The sequence below is a fragment of the Onychomys torridus genome, chromosome 4, assembly GCF_903995425.1.
Source record: "Onychomys torridus chromosome 4, mOncTor1.1, whole genome shotgun sequence".
In the NCBI taxonomy this organism is placed as follows: domain Eukaryota; kingdom Metazoa; phylum Chordata; class Mammalia; order Rodentia; family Cricetidae; genus Onychomys; species Onychomys torridus.
Genome location: NC_050446.1, coordinates 22,638,580 through 22,657,262, shown reverse-complemented (window position 1 = coordinate 22,657,262; position 18,683 = coordinate 22,638,580). Strand labels below are relative to the sequence as shown.

Below are 18,683 nucleotides of genomic sequence, written 5' to 3'. Positions count from 1 at the left end.
CCAAGACAGTCATAAAGGTGTTTATGAAAGTATCATTAATAAGCATGACTAGTAAGAGTGAGTAACATATTTAAAAGAGAAGACTTTGCTGGCTTGAAGGGATCTAGAAATTTATCTACCAATATTAAAATACATATAGCCATGAGGAAACATTTTTAATTAACATTCTCCTTTTGGATGGAGAAAAGTTTAGCTAACCTTAGGGAAGGTTGAGATATTTGCACGACATTAGGGTAAATTTTAGGACTAAATGCAAAATCCCTGGAGAAGATATGGGAAGAAATTACTTGAGGTTTCTTGTGAATTTTTTTGTTATGGTTTGATGATAAATACCATGCAAATATCCTCTGTCAGTGTGTTTTGGCAGTCCTTCCAAGGCAGCCAGGGAGTGAGGAGGATTATAGAAAGAACAAAAAATGAGGCTGATTTTATACTAGAAAAATACCAGGGGGATTCTGTAACTTCGTAGCAAGTTCTCCACCTCATTCCTGTGTCCACTACACAGTATTATAAAATCTTTGTAAAAACAAAAAATACAAACTTCCAAATACAATCCAAATTTCATCCTTGCCAACAGGAGTAAGCAAAATGTACCCCCATTACTTGCTCCAGTACTGTGGTAATGTGGTTTTGGTTTTCAGAGTTTGGAACACTACACACTTGAAAAAACCTTTCTGGGGTGACATAGTATAAGGTGAGGTGACAGTACAGTCCCTAGAAGATGTAGCATGCCCTCAGAACAAGCAGCTGGCTACAGAACTGCAGAATGCTGCATCTTGTCTACTTTCTGCTTCCTTCACTCTCCTCATAAATCTTGCTTTTCTGAATGGAAGACATCAAGCCCTTCATTCTGCATCTTATATTGTAGTCACAGTTGGGGGAAGCCTTGATGCTCACTTTGGAACAAAGTCTTAAAATCATAGGGAAGAGATTCACAGGCTTTCATTTTACCTCTTAGCCTCTTCTGAACAAATCAATGATTAGACTTGTTTCAAGTACAGATAAGCAATTGGGAGAATAGCAGCAGGATCATACTGTAACAGCAGCTTGCTTGGGTGCTGTAAGGCTTGGTGGTGTGGAAATGAAGAGCTATGTCTAGGCAAAGGAAAACTGTAATAAAAAAAAGAGAGAGAGAGAGAGAAACCTACACTGTTTTTCATGGTGGATATGCTGGCTCATTTAAGTTAGATGATAGATGATCAAGTCACATAAATGGGGGAAAGTCCTAATGAAAGCAGTAGACTTAAATGATTAAATGATATTTTCTTCATAAAACCCATTTTTTGTTATTCATTGAAGCCATGTCCAAAAACTGTGAGCACTGATGAGTACCATGAAACACTTTGTCACATTACCTAAAGTTGAACAAAGCTCCAAAGCCCTAGCTCAATTATTAGGCATTTTATTTTATGTTTTCTTTTGTTTTTAATGCCAAGAATAGTGTTAAAGGCACATTTTTTTTCTATGTTCATTCCATAAATGTTTCTTAAGAAACTACTAATTTCTTGGCGTTATACTCAGTTTTCAGGATCCATAAATGACCAAAGATGATCCTTGAAGAGAACATGTGATTTGAAGCCCTTTTGTTCCCACCTTGCTTCACATAGACATCTAGTATGACAAAATTTGATCTAGCAATCAAATTCCCTCTCCAAACACTAGAAGTGTATCTAGATGTGGTTTAGTTTGCCTACCCAGAAATATCAGAATTTTTCTCCCTTTTAAGCCCAAAGACTATTAATGCAAATTCAATTGGATTTGCATTTGATTACATTTCTGATGGAAACATTCATATGCAAATGAAAATTCATGCAAAGATAGCCAGATAATTCAAATAGTTGCTGAAATATCAAGATAAAATTAGGATATTAAATGTACATCCATCCACGTTTACTGGGTTACACTAAGGTCATCAAGTGGGACAATAGTCTGAAAAACCTCAAATACATTTTTAGATATTCAAATATGTATGTGTTCAGATGGAGCTGCAACATTGCTTTGAATTGTCATAGTATGGAAAAAAGTTGTCAGCCATGGATAAAGTTAGTCACATTGTTTAGAAACATTCACTTTAGCTGTATGGTGGTAGTGCATGCTTTAATCCGAGCACTCATGAGGGAGGTGGTCTCCGAGTTCAAGAACAGCCTGGTCTATATAGAGAGTGAGTTCCTGGACAGCCAGGGATACACAGATAAATCTGTCATGAAAAACAAAACAAAACCAAACAAACAAACAAAAACCCATTCACTTAAAATTTTGCTCCATTGTTTTCCCTTATCAATAAAAGCAAGAAGCAATTCTTGGTAACACTATTTTAATGAGCCCCAAACTAGTCAAATAGTTTTTGTAAACTGGCAGTTCCCACATACTCCCTAGGGAGTCAAGTTCAGTGACATTGTCATTATCTCCACTATCAATATCCTTTGAAAGTACCTATGGCCTTGTGAATGGAGCAGCAGAGCTATGATCTTAACTGAGGTCTCTTAAATCCAACCAAGAACAGATATAAGCAAAAGTTCAAGGTTAAATGTATTCAGCTACTGCCTTACATTCCAAATTCATTTTCAAGGGGAATTCAAACCTTGGGATGAGATGGCTATTCTTGTTAAACTTGGCAGAAGTTGAAGCAACAAAAGGAAATACCTTGAGGTCACAGCATGCAGGATTGTTAGCACCTAGTTTGGTGGTTCACAAGATGTAATTCTCCTGACTCTTCTTCTGCTTGATCTTATGTTTACCCATGACTTCAACTCCTTTTAGAATTCTAGTGTTTCCTGCTTTGGCAAATATCCCTAATCATTTATCAGATTGAAAATCCTAAAGATAAAGGAGAAATTTCAGCATCTCCTTTGGGCAAGCTGGATCTTTCCCCAAATCTTAGAGACCTTGCTTTGTAAAGGCCACTTTTTTTTCATCTTTGGCACCACTTCCTTAATCTTTGTCTCTTGAGTGACTTTGGACAATCCCCCACCCCACCCTACCCTCAGCCAACTCTATGAGCAGAACCTGCTCTTCTTTTTCTCCTGATCCTGTAATAATATAGTCAGAGTCATCATTACAAAGTACAAGTGTCATCATTCCATACAACTGTCCTTCTTGCTTCATATCCTTCAACAGCTTCTTCTTGCTCCTAGAATAAAAATGAAAGTCCTTAGCAGGCCATTTCTGCTGCCTCTGCTCCAACATCCTATAATTTTTTTCACCCTGCACTCCAAGTTAGCTACTGAGCTGTCCATGCTCCTTCCTGTCACTTCTACACACGCCACTGCTCCAGCTGAAAGAGTAAATTAATTTCAAGCTTCCTCATTAAAGCATTATCAATTTCTTAGACTCACTGGATTCTTGTGTTACTTTTGTTCATACCACCATTCCACTTTTGGTCTTAATACTCAGTCATGTTTGAGTGATATGTTTATTTGGGAGATGGTGTCATTTGGATTTCTTCTTTTCTTTTCTTTTCTTCCTTCCTTCCCTCCTTCCTCCCCCCCTCTCTCTTTTTTGTGGCTTTATGAAGGACAAGGTTAGCTCTGGTCTTTGCTTAGGAAAGCAAGACTTGTCTGTCAGGACTTTCAATCAATAATCAATACATGTTGAATGAATGAATGGTTCCATTTTCTAGTCTTCTTATCTAAAATCAACAAGTTTATAATAATGTGAACCAAAAAAATAAATAAATAAAAAAGAAAGAAAGAAAGAAAGAAAGAAAAAGAAAATAAAATCAACCAACTTGCTTGAACATCATTACATCACAACTTACCAAGGAGGCTTCATATAGCAAACACCAGTGCTTCCTGCAGCAGAGAAAGCATGGTGAAAGAGCCAGCAGAATCAGAGGGGACTGCTTTCAAACCATGGTATCAGGAGTTTGCCATGCACTGTGCTAGCAAAGCACTTTTCCAGCAACCATAAAGAATAACTAACAGCTACTCTTCCAGCTCTTCATTATGCATATTTTTTTTATTTTTAAGCCACAACTAATTTCAGGGATGCATCTAAAGATTTTAAGTATACCATGTCTTGTGACACAAACCATTGAAATTGGTTCACAACTATTATTTACTTCATAAAAATAAAATCATAACTTAAGAAGCTAAAGTCATATAGAAATTATGCTGCAGTTTTATCAGTGTAACTCCATTACTTTTTATTTTATTCCTATCAGCTGTGAGCTTAATTTTATTTGCATTGACTATACAAAGATTAATATCACGGTGAGAATGCGTCATTCTGTGACTTCTCTTTAGCAAGGTCACACTATTGTATTTGTAAGGATGTCTGTCCTTTCATATCTGTCTCAGACTATGTAGACCTGACTATCATATTTAAAGAAGAGCGTGATAAAACCTTATATTTAGCAGCAGATGGATCTGTGGATAGGGACATGAAGTGTTGTATACCTTAAGAAAATTAAATTTCCTTTTCCTCTGTGTGTGTGTGTGTGTGTGTGTGTGTGTGTGTGTGTGTGTGAGAGAGAGAGAGAGAGAGAGAGAGAGAGAGAGAGAGAGGGAGAGAGAGAAGAGAACACTTTATTGAAGGATCTTGGGGGAAGGTCTGGAGACATCCACATTGTATGCTGACCTCCTTAAGTGTAGACCTTTGAGGTTTCTCTGTCATGAAGAGCTAAATTTACTTTTCTTAAGACAAAAGGAAGTTTCATATAGACCATTCAAGTACCTGCAAGCTTACATTATGTCATGTTTAGGGATTTCAGTTTCACTTTTAAAAGCATTTAACAAATAACACTTTAAATTTTCTCCCATTTGTATGCGAACATTCCAAGAACAAATGTGCCTACTTAACTTAAGCAAAGTAAGCTCTTTTGCATGTACTATAAAAATAAGCATTTAATCAATATTTGGTCTTCTTCCCTTCTGACAAACAAAGGAGATGCTTTAAGTCTTACTAGTATCGGGCCAACTGTTGTTGCTAACAATGATGTAGAGTACTTGGTCTCCTAGGGAAAAGGCCCTGAAAGACATTTCTCTTCTGCTTATGATTTCAGTTAAGAATGCAAATTGCACACCAGACTTTGAGGAATACTTTGCCAAAAGAAAACTGGAGGAACGAGATGGTCATGCAGTCAGCATTGAGGAGTACCTTCAGCGAAGCGACACGGCCATTATTTACCCAGAAGCCCCCGAGGAGCTGTCTCGCCTTGGCACGCCAGAGGCCAATGGGCAAGAAGAAAATGGTGAGGCTGTAATTCATTTTTAGCCACTATACTGACCTCTGCAGCTGTTACAATCACAAATGCACTACATGCCTGGGTGTTTACCTTAAAATTTGAAGAACAGCTGCAGAGGCATGGAATTTCATGAGCAAAGATTAGAACTGTAATTTTAGGGTATTGTGAAAATTTTTTTGTCAGCAAATTTGTGTCATTTGTACATCCAATACAGAATAAGACAATTACATCCCATTTCTAAGAGATAAAAATATCTAAATTTATTCCTATCTTTCAGGGATATTTTACTTTTGAGGGAAAAAAAAAGTTTAAGATCACCGACCCTCACCTTTTGTTCTCTGATACCTGAAAATCTCCTTCCCTCCTGTGAATTCCTGTGTAGCAGGAGTCTAGGGTTCAGGGGAACTGTCAGTCACCCAAAGGGAATTTCTTCATTGATCAGCTGTCTAAATTCCCCCCTCCCCACAAATAAGCTCAAGTAATTAATTAATTTTCGAGCGCAGTGTGAACTGATTCGGACAAGCCTGCCCTGGGTGTGCAAGGGGCCTGGTTGCGAGGAGGCCGGGCGCAATGATGGCGCTCTGCTGGAGCAGATTGTAATGATTCCTGTCATAGAAGCCCGGGCAGCCAGCCCATTAGCTGCCATTGATTTACTGACCTTTTGGCCCGCTCCTCTCCCTCTCGCCTCTGGGCTACAGACCTGCCACCTGGAACTCCAGATGCTTTTGCCCAACTGCTGACCTGCCCCTACTGCGACCGTGGCTACAAGCGCTTGACATCGCTGAAGGAGCACATCAAGTACCGCCACGAGAAGAATGAAGAGAACTTTTCCTGCCCTCTTTGTAGCTACACGTTCGCCTACCGCACCCAGCTCGAGCGGCATATGGTGACGCACAAGCCAGGGACAGATCAGGTGGGGGTTGGTTCTAAGTGATTTCTTTCTATAATAACCCCTTAGAGAAACGATATTGCTTTGATTGGCAATCATTATTAATTTTTCATGGCATTTTGAAGATGCAGATCTTTTAATGGTAATAGCTTTAATTGAGGTCTAAATGATTTTTTGATGGTCTCTTCTAATATGATTTAATAGTCTTATGTTCACGATCGAATGAGTGTGTTAATTTCTAATTTAGAAATTTTATTTGCACTTTAACTTGACTTTAGTTTCATTTTTATGTTCCACAAAAAGTGAATGAAATTGTAGCATTTTAATTATACATTATTAAACATCTCAGCAATTTTAATTCCATTTTTCACCTAGTTTTGCTTAGGCTTTTTTTTTTTCATATAGGACTTAATGCATAGTAAAAGAACTATGTATTTCTTTCATTTGCCATGAAACATTTTCAAATTACTTAGAATACTTTTACAAGCTTGCTAATTTATGAAATCTAATTATTTTTAGGAAAATAAAAAGGCATATAGGTTATATGCATATATACATCATAAATTGGAAAAATAATAGAACACTCTTTATAATTAAAACAAGCCCATCTCAACATACATGCATGTGGTTAAATGCCAAAATTGTTCTGCCTCTTTTGGTTTATTTTGTTTTAAAAAATAAGATCTCTGTCTTGGAAAGGTAAGGACAATGTCTTAAATCCTTGAAATGACTGAGTAGGATTGATTCACAACATCTCTTAAATGTTTCAGCAAAACTGCTCTTTCTGTCCTCCTGGGAGAATTGACTCTGCAAATTGATATTATGATGTGTTGGGTAGTCACAGTAATGGCATTTCATAAGTCACAATAACCGGCCCTACAGATATAGAATTCTCCTAAATGAACTTTGTTATTATATGTTTTTAAAAATGGTTAAATATGACAGTCTATATAAAACTTCGATTTGCCCTCATAGGCTTTATTGTCTTTGAATACGGAAAAGAAGACACAAACCCAATTAAGCAAGGGTAGAAATACTATCCCACGAATTTTTACCATTTAAGGCACTTTATCACATAACCACACCATTTGTTTCTGATTGGACTTGTTACTTGAATGTTTTCCAAAGATCCACTATAAGTAATATGCTTGTGTAGTTACACTTATGTAACAGTTTATCTTCTCATGCTTCTCTGCACAAAAAACTCTAGGAAAAAAAAGCCTAGATATTTATCTAGTATAAGTGCTTTAAATTTCACATGCAGAAGTGTGATTGTGTTGGCGCATTATGAATGGTAGCTTTGGTGTTGAAAAGTCCCCTCATTTGCTCATGGCATTTACAATTAGTAAATTAAAATGATTGTATCATATTAACAGTGGCACAACTAAAGTTTATAGTAGTCCTCTGAGGGCTGTGGAGGAGACAAAGCAGCTGTTGCTGTTTGTTTATGCAACTCAGCAACATATGAGCGCTGGTCCCTCAATGGCGCTCCGCGGGTTGGGCTCCGCTTGATCTTTGAAGGTTGCTGCTGTTTGAACAAACCTCCCTGTGTCCCATGTAACACCATCTGTCTCACTAGGAATGTGGGAAGATTCAGCACACCCTAGCAGTTGTCATACAGATTCTGTGCTGTCTTTTTGCAAAAGGCTTTTGTGTCACTGCTGCAGAAAAAGGCTGGCCTCCTACCTTGAGCATCCAGAGTGGATGGCTCTATTTTTTTTTTTAACCTAGAATTCCAAGTCACACTGCTTTCCCCCCTTGTTCAAAAAGGTCAGCTGTGTTTGATTGTATCTCTGCGGCTTCTAACTTGTCTTTTCAGCAAACTTTTTTTCCTTTCAGTCCTTGCTCACTACTAAAAAGGAAAATGAAAAGTCGTTGAAGTCCTTCCTACTGACTTGTGATAAAACTGCTCAAGCAGCTATAACCCAAGATGTTGTCTCTTATTTGATAATGAATCAAGTCTGATAGGCAGCACCTAAGAAGAACAGGGTGGGCCAGTAGCACCATGAGCAGAATATTTAAACAGGCATACCAAATATTTATAGTCAAAGGTTTTTTGTTTTTTTTTTAATTTTGGGGGGACTTTTTTTTAACACTTCTTTAAATTTCAGTTTGATTTAGTGTAAGATATGCTTTTACCCAGATACACAAAACTTGATGAAAATTTTGTTTTAAGTGTGGGTTAAAATTTTTTTAATAATTTCCAGGAAATTATTTTTTTTCTTAACAAGATAGCAGTATTCTAGAAGGAAACCTTTAAATTTTAGATTCTGCACAAAACACAAAGATCCATCAACATCTCTACAATTATACTTTCTCATCTCAAGGGTCAAAGAAATGTTTTAGGAAAGAGATGACAGGCATAACCGTGAAGCAGGCATCAGATGGGCCTGGGAAGACTTTTGAAAAAGTTCCCATTTTATGACCAGCATTATCACTTTTATTGCAACTCTGAAAGACAGAGCAGATAAATAAGCGTGTGCTCAGACCTCTCGCCCTTTCTGAAAAAGAGGCCTTGAAAAGACTCCTAACCCATCTCCTTTGTGCCTCCTGAACAAAAATGATGGCTGTCTTTCTCCTTTCACAGCACCAAATGCTAACCCAAGGAGCAGGTAACCGCAAGTTCAAATGCACAGAGTGTGGCAAGGCCTTCAAGTACAAGCACCATCTGAAAGAACACCTAAGAATTCACAGTGGTGAGTAGCAGGGTGCTTGCAGTCAAGTCTGCATCATTTCTAATTAGAGAAGGGTTTGAAGACTATTTTAACCTATACAGTCCTGGGTGTAGCTTTTTGAACTGACCCATTTCTTTCGTAAGTGCTGTGTGCCTAGGGTACCACTGTAAATGTTTACTCTTCTTACAAGTCACAGGGGCTTTGATTTTTATTTATTTTTTTTGGGAGGGGCAAATCTAGAGATTTTGCCAAACTGTGTATCTTTGAGCTGGATGTATTTGAGCTGTGATTTCTGGAGGATATTCATATTAGATACCTAAACTTATACAACAAAAAGTGGGAGGAAAATTGGACAAGAGCTTGTGTCTGCCAAACGTTCCTTGACTCCTGATAGCTGTACATCATAAACCCACATCCCACCACTGAGATTTCTGCTTCGTACATAGTTTGGTAGCTCTGCCAAGCATTTTATTACCAAATTGGATGCTATTCAAGGAACTAGTTGAATTGGTAGAATCAATGGAACCTCCACAGAGTTGATTAAAGCCATGGCTCCACTTCCCTTTAAACACTGTGATGTCTTTATTGTGCTATTGACCACATATTAATCTGACACTCTGTTTAAATAGGAGGCTGCTGATGGCCTGACAAGATTTGGGATCCTAGCTGAAAAGGGCAGAGATAGTCCTCACATTCCACTGTTTACATCTTGAAGTCTGTCCACTCAGGGTAGATAAAGCCCATCTATAGTATGGTCACATAACTCTGACTTAGGCATTTAGAATGTAGGGTCCACCCCCTCCTGGATTTATTCATTTGGTTCCACATATTCTAGTCTTGCCAGATATCACTTGTTACCTAACCAAAGAAATCTAATGCAAATTTCAATTATCATTTTAGGTGAAAAACCTTATGAATGCCCAAACTGCAAGAAACGCTTCTCCCATTCTGGTTCCTACAGTTCACACATCAGCAGCAAGAAATGTATTGGTTTAATCTCAGTAAATGGCCGAATGAGAAACAATATCAAGACGGGTTCTTCCCCTAATTCTGTTTCTTCTTCTCCTACTAACTCAGCCATTACTCAATTAAGGAACAAGTTGGAAAATGGAAAACCACTTAGCATGTCTGAACAGACAGGCTTACTTAAGATTAAAACGGAACCACTAGACTTCAATGACTACAAAGTTCTTATGGCAACACACGGGTTTAGTGGCACTAGTCCCTTTATGAATGGTGGCCTTGGCGCCACCAGCCCTTTAGGTGTGCACCCGTCTGCTCAGAGTCCAATGCAGCATTTAGGTGTAGGAATGGAAGCCCCTTTACTTGGATTTCCCACTATGAATAGTAATTTGAGTGAGGTACAAAAGGTTCTACAGATTGTGGACAATACGGTTTCTAGGCAAAAGATGGACTGCAAGACTGAAGAAATTTCCAAGTTGAAAGGTTATCACCTGAAGGATCCATGTTCTCAGCCAGAGGAACAAGGAGTTACTTCGCCCAATATTCCACCTGTTGGTCTTCCAGTAGTGAGTCATAATGGTGCCACTAAAAGTATTATTGACTATACCTTAGAAAAAGTTAATGAAGCCAAAGCTTGCCTGCAGAGCTTGACTACTGACTCAAGAAGACAGATCAGTAATATAAAGAAGGAGAAGCTTCGTACTTTGATAGATTTGGTCACTGATGATAAAATGATTGAAAACCACAGCATATCCACTCCATTTTCATGTCAGTTCTGTAAAGAAAGCTTCCCAGGCCCTATTCCCCTGCATCAGCATGAACGCTACCTGTGTAAAATGAATGAAGAGATCAAGGCAGTCCTGCAACCTCATGAAAACATAGTCCCCAGCAAAGCCGGAGTTTTTGTTGATAATAAAGCCCTCCTCTTGTCATCTGTCCTTTCTGAGAAAGGACTGACAAGCCCCATCAACCCATACAAGGACCACATGTCTGTACTCAAAGCATACTATGCTATGAACATGGAGCCCAACTCTGATGAACTGCTGAAAATCTCCATTGCTGTGGGCCTTCCTCAGGAATTTGTGAAGGAATGGTTTGAGCAAAGAAAAGTCTACCAGTATTCAAATTCCAGGTCGCCATCACTGGAAAGGACCTCCAAGCCGTTAGCTCCCAACAGTAACCCCCCCACAAAGGACTCTTTATTGCCCAGGTCTCCTGTAAAACCTATGGACTCTATAACATCACCTTCTATAGCAGAACTCCACAACAGTGTTACGAATTGTGACCCTCCTCTCAGGCTAACAAAACCTTCCCATTTTACCAATATTAAAGCAGTCGATAAATTGGACCACTCAAGGAGTAATACTCCTTCTCCTTTAAATCTTTCCTCCACATCTTCTAAAAACTCCCACAGTAGCTCATACACTCCAAATAGCTTCTCTTCCGAGGAGCTGCAGGCTGAGCCTTTGGACCTGTCATTACCAAAACAAATGAGAGAACCCAAAAGTATTATAGCCACAAAGAACAAAACAAAAGCTACTAGCATAAATTTAGACCATAACAGTGTTTCTTCATCATCTGAAAACTCAGATGAACCTCTGAATTTGACTTTTATCAAGAAGGAGTTTTCAAATTCTAATAATCTGGACAACAAAAGCACTAACCCTGTGTTCAGCATGAACCCATTTAGTGCCAAGCCTTTATACACACCTCTTCCGCCACAAAGCGCTTTTCCCCCTGCCACTTTCATGCCGCCAGTCCAGACCAGCATCCCCGGGCTACGACCATACCCAGGGCTGGATCAGATGAGCTTCCTACCACATATGGCCTATACCTACCCAACGGGAGCAGCTACCTTTGCTGATATGCAGCAAAGGAGGAAATACCAGCGGAAACAAGGATTTCAGGTAATGAGATGTCTTTTTTCCTCTGAAGATAATTGATAAAAAAAATGTGGTCTAGTGCATATAATACCCAAGCTGTGATTCCCAGCCTGCCCAATGAAAATTGCCTAGATGATGTACAAGGTGGGGGTGGGGGGTGGGGAGAAACACTCAGTGAAAGAAAAATTCAGAAATAAGAAAGTCTTTTTAACATGAACCTTCAACTCTGAGTGACCTTCCAAAGCCAATGGCTAAAGAGATAAACTTTTTAGGAAGCTGAGGCAAGAAGATTGCTAGTTCAAGGCCAGGCAGCAGAGCAGGGTTCTGTTTCCAAAACAAAATAAAACAAAACAAATGAAGAATTCTTTCAAGAATTATACGTCAATGCCAATAGTTGGTAGGCTTACCCAGATGCCTGAAATTAAAGTGTGTAACAGCCACATGCTTTGAAGGATGTATAGAACTTGAAGGAATGACCTATTTGAATTTTAATATGTATTTTATTTTATATAGAATAGTTCATTTTAAAGAGTATTTTTTAAAGATATTTTACATATTACATAGGACTTCTTTCCTAATTTTCAAATTATCAAATAATTGATAGATGGTTGAATGGGAAAACAAGCATTGCTTTAGCATTATTTTGTATAATCTCTGTTTGCAAAATAGGAGTCGATATGGCAGTGCATGGCTGTAACAGCTGTCCAGTATTCCAATTACAACACATCTGCCCTCTTTGTAAATGCATTTAAGCCTATTTAATCTTCTCTAGTATTAATTAGTGCAAATATAGTCTAAGAAAACTAAACTGTGGGCTAGCAAATGGAAATGTATGTTAGCATGCAAGTTTGCACTCCTTTGGACCAAGACAAAATAAATATCAAGAAATTTAATAATTTACTGATCCACATTCATTATTGCTCAATGCTGAAGGCTGTTTTATCATAGATAGAACATTGATAAAAAGTGTTATTAATATTCCCTATTTCAAATTAGAAAATTAAATATAAAAATATAGCTTAGGGCTTTTAGTTGGTAGACATACATTTAAATAGATTGTATAATAATAATATTTTGTACCTAAATATAAAATTCAATTAAAATGAGGTTTCTACAGCTACCAATCATTTCTGAAGTAAAGTACATTGGAAAATACAGCAATTCTGATATTTAATGTTCACTTGTGGATATTTCCAGTGTTTAAGAAAATGAAAGATTTAAGAAAACTCCATTTTTCCCATTTATGTCAGAAAAGGTTTATGTTTTTGTTGAAATGTGAGATTTCATATATTGTTCAGAAAAAATTAAAAGACTTTAGTCATAAGATGGATTGACACCTAGCATTTTTGAGGATCTTTTGATGTCAGCCTATGTATAGTTGTTTGGTGTAAACACAAAGAGAAGAGACTGTGTTGAACTGTGTGATTATATCACAGGGAGAATTGCTTGATGGAGCACAAGACTACATGTCAGGCCTAGATGACATGACAGACTCCGATTCCTGTCTGTCTCGAAAGAAGATAAAGAAGACAGAAAGTGGCATGTATGCATGTGACTTATGTGACAAGACATTCCAGAAAAGCAGTTCCCTTCTGCGACATAAATACGAACACACAGGTATGAGCGACTTTGACTAGCTAGCTAGAGCTCTCCGGCCTGCTGTACATTTCATAATATTTAATGAGTACACTTGTGCAACATAAGATGTAGCATATGCTGATACCTTCAACAAGAAAGAAGTAATGCTTTCGCATAACTCAGTAGGACTTTCGTGTTGCCTGTTTATTGGATCATTCATGTGTTTATGAGTGTGCTTGTCTTCCTAATTTTCAAGTTATCTGTAAAACAAATTTACATATCATGTCAAAGAAATATTTAAATGCCCAGGGTAATGAAATGGCATGACAAAAGCTAATTATTGAAAGTATCTTCAAATTCTTAAGCTATGACGAATTTATATATGTGTAAAAATATTATAATAAATCTGGTCAATGATATATTAGTGTAATCATCCAAACATCAAGTAAGCCATGGTTTGGGGTGACTTTGTTTGGTTTCTATAAATTGGCCACTTTTAAATCAATTATGTGTTATTTCCTTAATAGAAAAAGCAAGAGACCAAATAAGCTACTGAATCTACTGTAATTGAAACACTAAAATAATATTTCTCATTCATGTGTCATTAATCAGCAACAGTTACAAAGTCAAGTGTTCCCTATGACTAAAGAGGTGGTGCATTACTTTTTCTTAAAAGTGCCATTATGTAAAAAAATATTTTCCACAATCCAAGATCAGATCTGCAGCTCTGTGGCAGGGTTCCATCAATGTCCCCTCTTCCCTCCCCATCTTCCTGCCCTAAACATGGGAACCTAACCTCATCCTGTCCTTAATCCCTTCCCAAGTCTTTTCCACTAGAACTATGGCAAGCTGTATTAGCCTTAGGTGGGGAAAAATATAGAGTCTTATTCAAAATGTTGGAAAGGGAGAAGGAGGAAGAAAGTGTAGGAAAACCTCTTACTTTAAACAAGAGCAAAAAATAGCATTAATTCATATGGGGGAAGTAGTGATGGAGCAAAAGGAAAAAGGAGGTGCTATCGTTTAACTACCTGCAGATATGATACACATTCTGGTATTGAAGGATACCTTGGGAAACAAGTCCTTCGAATCTCCCCAGATTTCTCACTAGCCATGTGCTGGAGAGAGCATATGTGACCAGAATCAAGCTGAGCACTGGGGGAAAGTTGGCATGTGCTGGTGGATCACTAGGGCTGAGGGCACTTTGTGAAGAGAACCAAGGTTTTAACAGCCATGCTCCTCGTCCTACCAGTTCAGCTCCTTTCGTTCCAACCATGATCTCTGTGGCTATTATTTTAAAAGGTCAATTAATGATACTTTCAAAATGTCCCAAATTGATTACCAAATATACACAGACTTTATACTTATGCAATATAGTTGAAACATCAAAATTTTGCCTACACTGTTCATTTATTATATTTTCTTTAATACTGAGTCTTATTTAAGTATTTACAGAGTAAAAAAAAATATTTTCATGCCTAAATTTACTTTAATTTTAATCAACCTCAAATATATTTTGTATTTCATTATTCAGCTACAATAGGCACATCCCTGAAGGCATCTTTCCCTCTCTGATTGGTCTTATTATATGACCATATGCAAACTCTATCATTTACTAAATGGTGAGTGGAAAACTTTTATTTTAGTGAGGGCTCTCATACATATTGACATCTAGTCAATATATTTATCTCCTATAAATATGCTAGTCCATAAACTTCATAGGTGTTCAGCTAGTTGAGAGACCCAAAAGTTGACAAACACAAACGTGTATCTGTTTAATTTTTTTTTAAAGCACATTATTTTAAAAGTAAAATATTCTGGTCCTTTAAGATGAGAGATCTGCTGCCTAGAAACATTGCCTAGCGACAGGATGCTAACCATCCAATGGTTTCTCTAAACTGGTGATCAATTATCCTCCTGTTGGCGTCCTAGCTTGTCAAGTTTTCAGTATGTTAACTTTTTGGTCTCTTGACCAAACATCTCACAATATTACTACTGTCATTGTATTAGGTTCCATCCAAGCAAAATTCTTCATGAAATTTGTCAGTATGATGTATGTGTGAATTTAGCTTACTTTCTTCTAATTGGGCCCCATAAGCCTATTATTTGTTTATATTAATATCTAGTAATATTTTAAATGAATTAATATTAATATTATAAGAGAGAACTGTCTTGATTCTAAGGCTGGGCAATGAAGTTGAATTGTGATTTGATTATTAAATGTTGATTATAAATGTGTCATTGATAAAGTATGTTTGTTATCTGTCTATAGAATTGTTTAAATGAAGAAGAAAATTAGTGACTATTTATTCTTAGAATCTGTGCTCTTTTGCCTCAATATACTTTAAATTTATTTCCTAGGCAGATAACAAAGTCATACTGCTTAATTCTCTTACCAATGGCTTATTGTTGTTTGTTTGTTTGCTTGTTTTTATTTCTTATTTATTTATTTTGGTGGGTGGGGGTGCCCTGGATAGTACAGAGAAGGAAATACTATGTAAATGTTATCTTCAATTGGAATAATTGTCACAAACAATGACTGAAATAAAAGATCTGAACCTTCTGGTAGGCACTGTCAAGGACTCATTTGTACTGCACTAAAATTTTAGTCTGACATTTGTTGAGTGCTTTCTCTGTTGAGACGTTGTGGTAGGTACTTTCAAATCACCTTATTAATATGAGAAATGAAAATATTTCTAGTTTTGAGTAGACAGAGTCTACATTTTAAATAATTTTAATTTAAGTATTTTTAAATAATCTGGCCAATTTTGTTCCTAAGTTATATGGTGATTTTTTTTTTATGCTGCAAACCTTCTATTTGTTACCAACTTTAGTCTTCATTGTAGCTGTCAGATGAGTCATGAACATAAATAATAGTGAAAAAATGCCCCCAAATGTTTTGGTTCATTTAAGAACAATTTGAGTGTTTTTCTGAATCTTGTTCATATAGAAATTTGATTCTAGAACATTTGATTTAAGTCAGGTAAACTAATCAAACGAATTAAAATGAAATAAATGCCCACATTAACTCCTATTTTAAATTGGAGTTGTTAAATACTTGTTAGTGGATATTCTCAAGATTAGTAGAATATTTAGTGCAAGGTAAGTCAACGCTCTCAGTCATATCCCGCCTTTGTCCTTCACACAGCATCACAGTTGAGCACTTTATCCTTGCAGGTTGGCACTCTATGATAAGGAATTAATGCAGTCCTGTTATAAGCATAATGTCTATTATCAAATGAATTCGTTGAAAGGTGGCTGCCTGTTATCATAGAATCCATCTCCCATGCATTTCTAAAAGGTCAGGAAATTGTGTATTGGAGGATGGTTGCTTTCGGTCCAGAAAGTTGCTCTGGTTTTACTATTTTAGAAAAATAAAAATCCTTACTGGCTTAAAGATCATTCAAAATGTTTCATATATTGTCTCCATGAAGTGGTCTAACTGGTTGACCACCTTTGATCCTGAGCTGATAAGACATTAGTATCAAAAAGACACCATGGGACAGTTTTGCTCATGCATGTTTTAACAATTCAAGCAACAAGAAAAATTTCATGTGTGGTTTATCTCCACTCAGATTTATTTCTTGCATGTACTCTGTCTGCTCTTTGATGCATGTATCCTGCTTAGACTTTAGGAAATGGTTGAACATGTATCAGTGGATAAGAGTTAAGTGATTTAACTCTCATTGGCCTTTCACAATGAGGTCCTTGTACTACATATCCTGTCTCCATCACTCTGTGTCCAATCTTCAGGCTAAGTCCCCAAATGACTTTCCTTTATCTGCAAAGACCCTGATCCTCAAAGCAGTTGACATACTTGAGACTGTACCACAGCCTGTCTTAAAAGATAGATTTCTGTGAAATTCCACAGCTCATCCCCCTTATTGAGCACTACACCATTCTGCCTCCATGGCATAATTACTACTGCTAGCAGTGACTAACCTTTTTCTGAGTAACATCATCACTTTAAATATGCACATACAAACAAAAAAGGCCAAAATTGCACCATAGAAGCTTGAACATTTCCTGAAATGTTAGAAAAAAAAAAGAATCAAACACTCCTAAGTTTTTCTCACATATACTTCTACTTCCTCTCGTTGTCTACCCAGATTCCTACCATTCTACAAGAATGTTCTGTCATTCAGTTTACCTCATATAAAACATCTTTTTCTAAACTTAAAGAATGGTTCTCATATGTCTTAAATGAAACTTGTTATCTTTGGGGTCTTAGCTGTCTTGAAATAGGTTAATATAATGCTGTCTACATTTCCCAGTTGGTAAGCACCAACAAATACTTTTGAATTCTTATCTTGCAGGTAAACAAACAAACAAAAAACCAAAAAGTTTTTTACTTAAATATTGTGCCTTCCCATATCACTCATCACTAATTTATATTGGATATTCCAGTAAAATGAAAAAACCATCAATGAAACAACATATAGCCATTCTACTGCATTTTCTAAGCAGTGACATGCCCTGGAGGCATTCAATAACATTATTAAAGATATTTGTTTACTAATTGAGATTGTATATCACCATATAACTGAATACCTGAAGTGTGCAGAATGGGCTCCTAATCTCATAACATGACACTTAGCAAATGAAAATGGAGTTGCATCTACTAATGCTGATGTTTTAATGTAATTTGCTGAAATGAGAGTTTGTAGTCGGAAACTGAAGCACCTGCCTTCATGTATGTTGTCATAGTACATCAAGCTCTGCACCACACATTTGACTTTAACTCTGGAGCATCAGGCTGATAATTTTTTTTTGTCAGTTCTATTTTGGAAATAAAGTTTTTAAGTATGACAGCTACAGAAGGTGTTGAAGGCATTCCAGTGCTATTTGTGGCCTGGAATCAACCAGATGTGTTTAGGCTTGGCAGTGGTTTCAAGTTCCAAACACTGGTTAGAAACTCCTGGAATGTGAAAGGAAGTACAACGTTCTCTAACTGAAGAGTATTTTAACACTCAACAAGTGGCTGACATCTCATGGAAAACTCTAGAGGGAAAACACTATTTGGAGCTAGTTCAGATCCATGAGATACATCTTTCTAGTTTGTATTTCAGATGGTTTCTTCTGAAAGTTTTGTTCTTAGAACCCTATGTCTGAGAAGACATTCTTACAGTCTTCTTGCCTCTACTCTGTTCTCTTCTAACTTGGCAGTTTGCTCCTGTTTAAGACCTAAAGACCACTTTTAAAGCAGCTAACTCATGATGTAACACACAAAGCCATTGATGATGCCATCTTTACTGCTCTTACACAGTCCTTGCCTTAAAACGTAAGGAAGGGAAGAATTGCCTGGAGGTGGCCATATGTTGTAGGCCACTAGAAATGTCTTATTTCACGGGACAGTTTTCAGTTTATTGAGACAGTAACAAAGCTTCCATTTTGAGTTTCCCGTTCAGCAGCTCTCTAGTTGGTTAAATAATCGCATTCATCAGCACGCCTTAGAAAGCCAGATTATGAGATGAAAATGCACCTTGTTGACCTCCTTGAGTTAGAAGGAGTGT

General features: G+C 37.1%; 1 protein-coding gene across 1 annotated transcript in view; it reads left to right on the top strand.

The window, feature by feature from the left end:
• The window catches only part of Zeb2 (zinc finger E-box binding homeobox 2), a 38,478-nt gene that overhangs the window by 18,727 nt on the left and 1,068 nt on the right, over positions 1-18,683 (top strand). Inside the window, exons 4-8 of the mRNA XM_036184210.1 lie at positions 5,003-5,191; positions 5,884-6,098; positions 8,662-8,770; positions 9,650-11,619; positions 13,032-13,212. Of these exons, the coding sequence (XP_036040103.1) occupies positions 5,003-5,191; positions 5,884-6,098; positions 8,662-8,770; positions 9,650-11,619; positions 13,032-13,212 (2,664 nt within the window). The remainder of the gene's footprint in view (positions 1-5,002; positions 5,192-5,883; positions 6,099-8,661; positions 8,771-9,649; positions 11,620-13,031; positions 13,213-18,683) is intronic.